Here is a 13,892-nt window from a genome sequence, read left to right on the forward strand (position 1 = left end):
TAGTTTACTGTAAACTATACAGACAGATCAGTACTGTAAACTATACAGACAGATCAGTACTGTAAACTATAGACAGATCAGTACTGTAAACTATACAGACAGATCAGTACTGTAAACTATACAGACAGATCAGTACTGTAAACTATAGACAGATCAGTACTGTAAACTATACAGACAGATCAGTACTGTAAACTATAGACAGATCAGTACTGTAAACTATACAGACAGATCAGTACTGTAAACTATACAGACAGATCAGTACTGTAAACTATACAGACAGATCAGTACTGTAAACTATAGACAGATCAGTACTGTAAACTATACAGACAGATCAGTACTGTAAACTATACAGACAGATCAGTACTGTAAACTATACAGACAGATCAGTACTGTAAACTATAGACAGATCAGTACTGTAAACTATACAGACAGATCAGTACTGTAAACTATAGACAGATCAGTACTGTAAACTATACAGACAGATCAGTACTGTAAACTATACAGACAGATCAGTACTGTAAACTATACAGACAGATCAGTACTGTAAACTATACAGACAGATCAGTACTGTAAACTATACAGACAGATCAGTACTGTAAACTATACAGACAGATCAGTACTGTAAACTATACAGACAGATCAGTACTGTAAACTATAGACAGATCAGTACTGTAAACTATACAGACAGATCAGTACTGTAAACTATACAGACAGATCAGTACTGTAAACTATACAGACAGATCAGTACTGTAAACTATACAGACAGATCAGTACTGTAAACTATACAGACAGATCAGTACTGTAAACTATACAGACAGATCAGTACTGTAAACTATAGACAGATCAGTACTGTAAACTATACAGACAGATCAGTACTGTAAACTATAGACAGATCAGTACTGTAAACTATACAGACAGATCAGTACTGTAAACTATACAGACAGATCAGTACTGTAACTATACAGACAGATCAGTACTGTAAACTATACAGACAGATCAGTACTGTAAACTATACAGACAGATCAGTACTGTAAACTATACAGACAGATCAGTACTGTAAACTATAGACAGATCAGTACTGTAAACTATACAGACAGATCAGTACTGTAAACTATAGACAGATCAGTACTGTAAACTATAGACAGATCAGTACTGTAAACTATAGACAGATCAGTACTGTAAACTATAGACAGATCAGTACTGTAAACTATACAGACAGATCAGTACTGTAAACTATACAGACAGATCAGTACTGTAAACTATAGACAGATCAGTACTGTAAACTATACAGACAGATCAGTACTGTAAACTATACAGACAGATCAGTACTGTAAACTATACAGACAGATCAGTACTGTAAACTATACAGACAGATCAGTACTGTAAACTATACAGACAGATCAGTACTGTAAACTATACAGACAGATCAGTACTGTAAACTATACAGACAGATCAGTACTGTAAACTATACAGACAGATCAGTACTGTAAACTATAGACAGATCAGTACTGTAAACTATACAGACAGATCAGTACTGTAAACTATACAGACAGATCAGTACTGTAAACTATACAGACAGATCAGTACTGTAAACTATAGACAGATCAGTACTGTAAACTATAGACAGATCAGTACTGTAAACTATAGACAGATCAGTACTGTAAACTATACAGACAGATCAGTACTGTAAACTATAGACAGATCAGTACTGTAACTATACAGACAGATCAGTACTGTAAACTATACAGACAGATCAGTACTGTAAACTATACAGACAGATCAGTACTGTAAACTATACAGACAGATCAGTACTGTAAACTATAGACAGATCAGTACTGTAAACTATACAGACAGATCAGTACTGTAAACTATAGACAGATCAGTACTGTAAACTATACAGACAGATCAGTACTGTAAACTATAGACAGATCAGTACTGTAAACTATACAGACAGATCAGTACTGTAAACTATAGACAGATCAGTACTGTAAACTATACAGACAGATCAGTACTGTAAACTATACAGACAGATCAGTACTGTAAACTATACAGACAGATCAGTACTGTAAACTATACAGACAGATCAGTACTGTAAACTATACAGACAGATCAGTACTGTAAACTATACAGACAGATCAGTACTGTAAACTATAGACAGATCAGTACTGTAAACTATACAGACAGATCAGTACTGTAAACTATAGACAGATCAGTACTGTAAACTATACAGACAGATCAGTACTGTAAACTATACAGACAGATCAGTACTGTAAACTATAGACAGATCAGTACTGTAAACTATACAGACAGATCAGTACTGTAAACTATAGACAGATCAGTACTGTAAACTATACAGACAGATCAGTACTGTAAACTATAGACAGATCAGTACTGTAAACTATAGACAGATCAGTACTGTAAACTATACAGACAGATCAGTACTGTAAACTATAGACAGATCAGTACTGTAAACTATAGACAGATCAGTACTGTAAACTATACAGACAGATCAGTACTGTAAACTATACAGACAGATCAGTACTGTAAACTATAGACAGATCAGTACTGTAAACTATACAGACAGATCAGTACTGTAAACTATACAGACAGATCAGTACTGTAAACTATACAGACAGATCAGTACTGTAAACTATACAGACAGATCAGTACTGTAAACTATAGACAGATCAGTACTGTAAACTATACAGACAGTACAAGGAAGAACAGCATACGTTCTGTACTTACAACTTCTACAGATGTCTAATAGCAGAAAATTCTGTTGTATTTCCAAATTATCAAAATAGTTTTTTTTGAGATAATCTGTCAAGATCATTGCTGAAAAATGTGCTTTTCAAGAAAGCAATTAATCAATATATTGGTGACCATTTTCAATTAAGGACCTATAAAAATTACAAGGGATTATTTTGAGATCTTTCCTGAAATTTCTCAGCTAATCTCAAGTCGATCACCTTTGATTTCCAGCCAACCTGAAAAATGGCTGAACATTGTCATCATCAACTCGGGATTATTCCTAACACACACATTAACCAACATCTCACTGCTAGTAACTTGTTCCATCATGTCCCAGAATAACTCTCTGGCGACTGTTGCCATGCCAACGTCTGGTCACGTCAAAAATTAACAGCATCATGTTGGGTAAAGTACCTGAACTTTGCCACTATTGGCTACATATCCCACAGCTAAAAGTTCAAATAGAATTTTCAAGATTGTAGGCATGGTGGCCATTTTGGATTGTCCTTATAGATAATAACAAACTCACATTCATATATCTCAGGACCAATCCTGGCAAGTTTCATATAAATTCAGCTAATGGAACTTTGAAAGTCTGAAATGTATTTCACTTAGAGAAACGAATGATTTTAACACCAGTATGCATGTATGTGATTTTTAGGAGTCTAGGAAAATTATCAATTTACACAGGTACATCCCTATTCTTGTCACAAACAATGTCATAAAGTCTCATTGGTGACAATAATGTCATTCATGCAGGTAAACTGGAACCCTGGGACACCATACACTAATCACTAATGTAAATCTATTTATAGTAACAATGACCTCAATTTTGATCCCTGTGTTGTTTGAAATACAAACTTGCACATTTCAGTGATGACCATTGGGATTAAGTGCATAAAGTTTTTGGACAATTGGATCATTAATGAAGTCGGTTGAGCAAAGATATCAAAAACTATTGATATATATATATAAGTGACATTGACTTTAATTTTGAACTTGGACGGTTAAAATGCAATCTAATTAATGAAACAGGTAGAGCAATATCCTTGCTTGGTTATATCTGCTACATAATGCCTTTATCAATTGCAGACTCATTGCAGGGGGATACAAATTATAACTCTTTTAATACAAATTGAATTATAGAGAATGATTTTATAGAAAAGGACTTTTAATAATTGAAGAGTATCTAAGAGTTACAACTTAACCAATTCAGTTAGAGCTTTTCGGTTAGAGCTAACAAGTTACCAATTCAAAATGATTCCATTTCTTTACATTGTAATTAACATAAATGAGTTCAGTACTTTCATATAATATTTGGTTCCTTCCACGATTTTTTGTTGGCCATCAAACTGTCTAAAACGTAACATGCAGAAGTCGTTTTATATGGTCTGCCAATTGTACAATGCTACACATATCCCCGTCACCTGTTGTAACGACCGAAAATACTATTGTAACCATACAACACACAATGTGTAGCCGAGAAACACTCTGGCATACAGTCCAGATCAGGTGTGCCAAATGGAGAGGTGACATTTGTGGCTTTTAATTAATTAATGTTAATGGATTTTTTTTCCTACGGATTCCAGTTTAGATTCTTGATGGATATCATCTTCTAGATGATAAAATGAATTTGCATTTGAAGATAAACCTAATTTTAATAGCGGCGTTTCTGATGGCATCTTACATTGTAGTGTTTTAACAATAGCCATAATAGAGGTATGTGTTAAACAAGGATACCAATAGCTCACAGACTGTCTAATATATGTAGGCACTTAGGGATGAAGTCTTCTGGAATAATACATTTTAACCCAAAATACATTCGGTATGGTCATTTTAGGTAGGTTTTGCTTTAGTATTACAGACAAGATCATAATTCAACAGCAACAAGCTTTGAAGACGAATCAAGCATGGTCTTTTTTCACCAGAAACTAAAAGGGAACACAATATTACCTAAATACATATAATCCAGAGATATTGCCAAATGGCCCCTTTTGGCCTCATCCCTCTGGTCCCTTGGGGGTCAGCCCCATTATTTGAATCCCAGTCATCTAGGGATGCTTCAAACCAAATTTGGTTAAATTCTGATCAGTGGTTAAGAAGAAGTCAATTGTTGACGGACAGATGCCAGATGCTGGACGCCACAGTATGGCATAAGCTCACAGGGAACACAATGTTACTATGACAACTAAAGGGAACACAATGTTACTATGACAACTAAAGGGAACACAATGTTACTATGACCACTAAAGGGAACACAATGTTACTGTGACAACTAAAGGGAACACAATGTTACTATGACAACTAAAGGGAACACAATGTTACTATGACAACTAAAGGGAACACAATGTTAATCAAACACTTGAATGGAACACAATGCTACCATAACACCTAAAGGGAACACAATGTTACTATGACAACTAAAGGGAACACAATGTTACTAAAACACAAAGGGTATTCAATGTTACCCAAACACAAGGGTAGACAATGTCACTAAGATACCTAAATGGAATAAAATGATACCAAAACACACTTGAATGGAACATAATGTTACTAGAAGACATCTTAAAGGAACGCAATGTTACAAACAAAAAGGGAACAAAAATACAAGAGTACAAGTCATTTCAAATTACATTAAAAGTCAGTCATGCTAATGAATAGACTTCAGCTGTCAAACAACTTTTTTCTGACAGAGCTTACATACCTAATTAATGATAGTTGATTTTAGATAACATTGAATTATGCTAGAATTTATTACATGTCATAACTGTCATTAAAAGTCAGGTTCTGGGAAGAAGCTTGTGTAAAGCTGACAGAAATATATAAATGCTATGATTAAATGACTGGTCACAGGTTTCTAAGAGAAAGAATGTGATAAAGCTTTAAGATGCACGGAAGAATTCACCAATATGTGGTGAGGGACAATCTGTAACAAATCTAGATGCAAGGGCAGACTTAATCTAGACACATGGACAGACTACAGCTAGACACATGGTCAGACTACAACTAGACACATCGTCAGAATAAGATTACATCAAGACACATGGACAGACTACATCTAGACACCTGGACAGACTGCAACTTGAGCCATAGATATTCTACATCTAGACACATGGGCAGGCTACATTTAGACACATAGACAGACTACATCTAAACACATTAACAGACTTCATCTAGACACATGGACAGACTACAACTAGACACATTGACAGACTTCATCTAGACACATGGACAGACTACATCTAGACACATGGACAGACTACATCTAGACACATGGACAGACTACATCTAGACACATGGATAAACTACAACTAGACACATGGACAGACTACATCTAGACACATGGACAGACTAAGGCTACATCTAGACACATTGACAGACTTCATTTAGACACATGGACAGACTACATCTAGACACATTGACAAACTTCATCTAGACACATGGATAGACTACATCTAGGCACATTGACAGACTTCATCTAGACACATTGACATACTAAATCTAGACACATGGACAGACTACATCTAGACACATTGACAGACTTCATCTAGATACATGGACAGACTACATCTAGACACATGGACAGACTACATCTAGACACATGGACAGACTAAGGCTACATCTAGACACATTGACAGACTTCATCTAGACACATGGACAGACTACATCTAGACACATGGATAGACTAAGGCTACATCTAGACACATTGACAGACTTCATCTAGACACATTGACAGACTACATCTAGACACATGGATAGACTACATCTAGACACATGGACAGACTACATCTAGACACATGGGCAGGCTACATTAAGACACATAGACAGACTACATCTAGACACATGGACAGACTACAACTAGACACATGGACAGACTACATCTAGACACATGGACAGACTACATCTAGACACATGGATAGACTACAACTAGACACATGAACACATTACATTTAGACACATGGACAGACTAAGGCTACATCTAGACACATTGACAGACTTCATCTAGACACATGGACAGACTACATCTAGACACATTGACAAACTTCATCTAGACACATGGATAGACTACATCTAGACACATTGACAGACTTCATCTAGACACATTGACATACTACATCTAGACACATGGACAGACTACATCTAGACACATTGACAGACTTCATCTAGATACATGGACAGACTACATCTAGACACATGGACAGACTACATCTAGACACATGGACAGACTAAGGCTACATCTAGACACATTGACAGACTTCATCTAGACAATTGACAGACTTCATCTAAACACATGTACAGACTACATCTAGACACATGGACAGACTACATCTAGACACATGGACAGACTACATCTAGACACATGGACAGACTACATCTAGACACATTGGCAGACTATATCTAGACACATGGACAGACTACAACTAGACAAATTGACAGACTTCATCTAGACACATGGACAGACTACATCTAGACACATGGACAGACTACATCTAGACACATTGACAGACTTCATCTAGACACATGGACAGACTACAACTAGACAAATTGACAGACTTCATCTAGACACATTGACAGACTACATCTAGACACATGGACAGACTCATCTAGACACATTGACAGACTACATCTAGACACATGGACAGACTACATCTAGACACATTGGCAGACTATATCTAGACACATGGACAGACTACAACTAGACAAATTGACAGACTTCATCTAGACACATGGACAGACTACATCTAGACACATGGACAGACTACATCTAGACACATTGACAGACTTCATCTAGACACATGGACAGACTACAACTAGACAAATTGACAGACTTCATCTAGACACATTGACAGACTACATCTAGACACATGGACAGACTTCATCTAGACACATGGACAGACTACAACTAGACAAATTGACAGACTGCATCTAGACACATGGACAAACTACATCTAGACACATGGACACACTCACCTACATTTGTTATAACTACATAAACAACGTAACGAAATTCCATTTTAAAAAGTTCTCAAAAATATTTGATTAGAAGGCCTTACCTGTATCATTGACTACAGAGGAGTCTGCGCCACTCTGATTGGTGGACAGACCTCCAGGATCCATCCCTGCAAATTGTGGTTTGCCTTCCCAGAGACGCGGAATGTCATGTCATTCTGTACATCAAGGAACTAGTTCTGTAAGATAAAACTTATGTTTTTAAAAACTTAAGCATCATCACAGTAAGGATTGTACAAAAAATATTTGCAAAATGATAGCAGACATTAGCATATTATAATTCCCATGATCGGACATGAAAAGGAATGCAGACATAGGTAATTTTATGCTAATAATGGAGTTTGTCTGTAGCATGTAAAAACCAAATGTATAATAAATGATGTTAAGCTTCAGTTACATTGATAGACTTAAAAAGCTGCTACATTAATTGAAAACAAGAAAGTGACACATAAATTCCATTTGTTCTAAAAGTGACCTTGACCTTCAAGAAATCATGTCAATATTCAAACTTAGATATGTTTTATTAAGACACATGTACCAAAAAAATGTATATTCAGTTTATCATCAACTTAAGTTGTCATGGCCTCGGGATTGGAAATTTGAGCCAAGTCCCTGTAGAGTGAATGAGTACCTCTTAGTGATGGAATATATACAAACTTAAAAATAGATTTGTTTTGAAGATTTTTTTTGTCAGAAAATCTTTGAAATAACGAAATAAAATATACAAAATTTGTATGGCCATTCAGTTCTTTATCCATCCATCATTAAATAAGAAACAGAATTGTGAGTTGTTTTATTATTCTTTTTTTTTCAGATTATTTATCTTCTCTTTTCGTACATTTCCATGTCGGTATCAATCACTAGAACCTCATACAATGATACAACTTCTTTTACACACAGCGACATGGACACCGAAATACATTAAGGAGCACTTCAGCACCATTATTTATAAACCTCTTACGACAGAAGAGCTCGCATAAAATGTTAATGTGTGTAACTTTTCACACAAAAGCCATCAATAGTTGCATGATTCGATATTGGAAAACATGAGATATTTACAGAAGAAAAAGTTCTAAATAAAAGCTGTCACAATTCTCTACAACAGCAGAGTCTTTCCGTAATACATCTATAGGTTACTGCCAAAATGAAAATTTTTCTGAGAGGAAATTTTCTTTGGCAATTAATATTTTTTTGCTGGCAGTTATTTTAAGAGTAATGAACAAGTTGGGGAAAACTGCCATAACTTACATATAATATGCAAACTTGACTAATTATAAGCCAATTAGAGTATGGATTCTCACTAAAAATAGCCAAAACTGCTTATACAGTAAATTTTGCAGTATTTATATATAATTTAAAGTCACATTAACTTACGACAATTTAAGGTCAATAATATTTTACCGAAAGATGTTTACTGAAAGTGTTGTCTACTTAGAAAATTGATGTCACTCTGTTTCAAAAATTAATTAAAGTGACTTGGACAAATATTTTTATAAAGTTAGGGTAACTTTAAAATGATATTGGCTATTTTTAATATTTTTAGTTTTCTGATAGGCAAGTTTGTATACAGGTATAAGCAATTTGTAAATTCCCCAACCTGTTGAATCTGCTGATATTGAAATCCGTTTGGAAAGGTAGAATCGATACTTTAAATTGTTTTTCTTTAATGTAATAAGATATTACAGCTAGAACAATTGAATGACATTGGTCATACACAGCATTATTTTACTTACTTTAATCCAGGTTGAAAAAACACCGGGTAAATTGATGAGACAAACACACTGCAGATTAAGGCAGACGTTTAGCACAATGAATTAAACTTTAACCTGAGTTCCAAGACAATGCTTAAGCTCAACAGGATCTAAATTTGTCAGTTTCAATTAAACAAGTATAATAATCACAATTCAAAAATGCAATTGCTTTTTTAAGTTCCTCTGTGCTCTGTTGATCAAATTTCAATAAAAACAACTCCAGGCAGCCATGACAAAATTCAAAGAAACAGACTTTCAGAATGACAGGATTTAAATTTTTTATCAAAATTAACTGAGATAAATATGCCTTTCTGATGTCTGTTATTAGCTGTAACACCATATATTCCTCAAGGTCTCCAGACACTTAAAACACAGCTGTCTACATGTACATATGCGGTCACCAAACAACAATTAAATCCCAGAAATCTATCACATAACAATCATGTAATTCCTGCAAGGGACAGTGTACCGATTCATACAGCTAGTCAGACTGGAGTAAGCTATCTTAAAGGTCACAATTTCTTAACTTAAATACCAGCTGTCATAGAAACTGGCCTAATCTATCTTTACTAATTTCTTTAAGGTATACAATGTAGACTTTTCTCCCCGGGGACCGGCAACTCCTCGACCGTGTCAACCCAGGAGTGTGAACACTCAACCATATCAATGACCTATTATGAGTAAATTACGGCCATTCAAACCTTTGGACACAGTGTGAGTCCCATCCAGTGTGAGACTGAATACCTGGAGTTCTGAGGGAGATAACAATGCTAATGGAACACCTGAGGGCCAGTAACAATCAGACAAATGAAGGAGTAAAACTCACATTGTACCTGTGTCTATATATAGAATGTATGTCCTAACACTTTTCTACTGTGGGCTGATGAATTATGTTATTTTTCTAGTTAACCTATATTTCACACACACACACAAATATATATAAATATACCTACTGTATTTATCTGCAAATAAGCCCACATACATAAATATGCCCCCTTTTTCATTTTTATATAATCATCAAAGGTACATATACATATATATAGCATACATATATATACACGTACATATGTAAGTGATTCATAAATAAGCCAACCTCAACTTTTCATACAAAACTTTTATCTTATAGGGAGGGGATAATTTGAGGATAATTATGCTATATATATATGTGTGCATGTGTGAATTTGGTTTATTTTGAACGTCCTATTAACAGCCAGGGTCATTTAAGGACGTGCCAGGTTTTGGAGGTGGAGGAAAGTCAGAGTATCCGGGAAAAAAAAAACAACGGCCTACAGTCAGTACCTGGTAACTGCCCCACGTAGGTTTCGAACTCGCAACCCAGAGGTGGAAGGCTAGTGATAGAGTGTCGGGACACCTTAACCACTCTGCCACCACGATCCTTCAAGCGTGTGTAAAAATATGCGTGTGTGAAAATATAACTTGTAGATCCTTTATAGACAGCTAGCTAGGACATTTTGGAATGGAATTCCCAGTATTTTGATGTTGCATATTAAAGTATAAGCAGCACAGAATATCGTTTCTTTTCATTAGAGTTTAGTTTGTTTTTGTTTTGTTTTAGTATTGTTTAACGTCCTATCAACAGCTAAGGTGTGTGAGATACATGAAGGAGGTGTACATATACATATGTGTATTTTTGGAGACTGCAGTATGTTTATGTTCGTCTCCTGTGATAGCGTGGAAGTGATGCCAACTTTATAGTGCTACCTCACTGAAGCATGCTCCTAAAGGACACCCAGCAGGACACCCCACCCAGTCACATACTGACAATGAGCAAACCAGTCGTTCTATTCCCAAAATGCTGAGCACTAAGCAGGAATAGCAACTACCATTTTAAAAGACTCTCGTATGTCTCGGCCAGGAGACAGAACCCAAAGCCTTCCTCACAGGGGCAAATGGTCAATTAAAGGCCAAAAGGGAGGCATTGTCAAGGGAGTCATTAGGAAGAAGAAAGCTGTTAATAAAGAAGAGAAAAGAGAAAATTCCAAATGTAGTTGTCTTATGATCATGCAATTGGGCCACAGGTCCAATTCTTTTGTCCTATGTACCTTCAGGTTTTTTCATTAGAGATTGTTATTTAAGACTTAGATAGTCGATTTATGAAAGAATTTAATTCATAATTATAAGGTCTGGTAATTAAAATGGATGAATTAGCTCCCTGCCTGATAAAAGAATTGAAAACTTAACATTTGTATCGTGAAAAGAAAATCTGTAAGAATTACAAAATCATAACCTAAATTTGGTCAAGGAAATGTTAAGTTAAAAGTTTAATATTACATGACAAAAGACAAATAAATTGGAACTCTTCTTTGTTAGAGAGACAACAATAATATACCTAAAGGCATTCTCCTTTAAGTCAGTATATAGCCCTAATGCTGATTATATAATGCATCTTTGAATTGGTTTTGTCATGAGTTAACTCCCCTGAATCCTTTTGGCGAGAATTATTTTACTATTACAAATTGTTGGTTTTTATTATTCTTAATTTACCAAATTCTGTCATAAAAATGAAACTGTCTGAGAGGCTGCTGAAATTTCAATTTTTTTCTTGTTTATTTTCAACAGTTTATACGTTAACAAATTAAAGACAATTTACTGAACTATAGTCCCCAGCCATATGTGAAGTTATGTGCCAAGAATGCACAGATGATAAAATAAAAATCCGATGGATATTATACAATTATAGCCTTTTTATGAGATTGATACATGGTTTTATTAACCTGAAAAAATATTAACCGAGAACCAATTTTATTTTTTTTTAATCAAAAATATTTTTATTTTTATAAAATTATGCACTGCTTTTACTTTAAATAATTATTGAATGAATCCATGTAACATTTGTGCATGCATTGATAGAGACTAATTTGTAAAGCATTTTGTAAATAATCAATTATATCTTTTAATCACATTACAATCAAAAGTAAACAGACCCATTGAAATGGAGCATAAAATACAATGATGCTTATGATAATCTAATATTCCAACAATCAGATATTGCTTGTCACATTTCAAAAGCGGGCAAGATATTTCACACTGTTGGACAATACCAATAGCCAATCAGAGTGTTAAAAACATGGTTTTATAATGATTACTGATAATTATAAAGTAGTCCTTTAACCATGATATTAGATCTGCATTATGAGTGACACCTATTGATTATTTGATTGTATTTGGTGGTATAAATTTTAGCGATATCACTATACATTCATATCACGATTCAGATGTGAAAAAGAAAAAAATTCAAAGAGGTAAAGTGACTAATTTGAACAATGATATCACCTATCCTATGGTGTAAAATCTACCGTGCTTATTTGAACTGATAAAACAAGTTATTTAAATTTGGTATTTTACAAAAAACCAAGATGAATCCATGCCATAAGTATGAAGTGCTAGTGTCAGGAAATGAAAGAGATAGAGCCCGAACAATATTTTTCTTTGATGTAGGTCAAAGGTCACAATGTAGATCGAAATAACCTACTTTTGGTATGTGACACACCGCCTCATTTTGGCAAACCCATGCCCCAAGTATTAAGTGTCAGAGTTAAGAAGTGTAGTGGAAAGAGCACAGACAACATTGTTGGTCAAATGTCAAAATGTAAGTCAGAGTGACCTACTTTTGACTTTTGGCACCCAGCATTGCCTCATTTAGGTTAACCCATGCCCCAACGGAGTGCCAGTGTGAAAAAGTGTAGGTAATAGAGCCAAGACAAGATAATGTGCAGATGGATGGACAAACAGACAGACGGACGGATGGAAGAACAACACAAAAATTATAGTCTCTGCGGTTTCCAGTGGGGCATCCAATTGAATAATCAAATTTCTCCAAAATCAGAAATCATGAATCATTGTACAAATGAATTTTTGTACTGATTATACTACAATGATCGTTCTTAATAATTTAAAACAAAAAATGAAGAAAAAAAAAAAAAAAAATATTCAAACATTCTTCAATCAGTTTTAGAGGATACCTCTGTATATTTTAAGTCATGGAACTCCTTATTTTAATAATGATCGATAATTAGGAAGGAGAAAGGAAGGACAAATGTAGAATGTATAACTTATACATTGATTTAGGTAAAAGTAAACAGATTAAGGCTAGCAAAACTTCAATCTCAATGGCCGAGGTTCTCTTACTATTTTCTCCTTCCTGCTGAACACTTTCACACACCATTAGACATATCACATGACTTTATTAGTTCTAATCAGGCAATCACGAAAACACTTGGCATTTGAGAAACTTTTGTGGCGACAAAATATGAATAATTAATGTGCTGTGTAGGTTAGGATTTACGATTCTGTCTGACACTGACAATTTTACAGTCAACCTATCGTGTTTTGTAGGAGGGAAGCCTGCGGGTTGTTGGC

At 34.9% G+C, this 13,892-nt stretch overlaps 1 protein-coding gene across 1 annotated transcript in view; it reads right to left on the minus strand.

Moving 5' to 3' along the window:
- Positions 1-13,892, minus strand: part of LOC117326580 — a 71,286-nt gene that overhangs the window by 16,592 nt on the left and 40,802 nt on the right. Inside the window, exon 3 of the mRNA XM_033883338.1 lies at positions 7,806-7,940. Coding sequence (XP_033739229.1) covers positions 7,806-7,869 — 64 coding nt within the window. The 5' untranslated portion in view covers positions 7,870-7,940. The remainder of the gene's footprint in view (positions 1-7,805; positions 7,941-13,892) is intronic.

This window comes from Pecten maximus, chromosome 4, assembly GCF_902652985.1.
Source record: "Pecten maximus chromosome 4, xPecMax1.1, whole genome shotgun sequence".
NCBI lineage: Eukaryota > Metazoa > Mollusca > Bivalvia > Pectinida > Pectinidae > Pecten > Pecten maximus.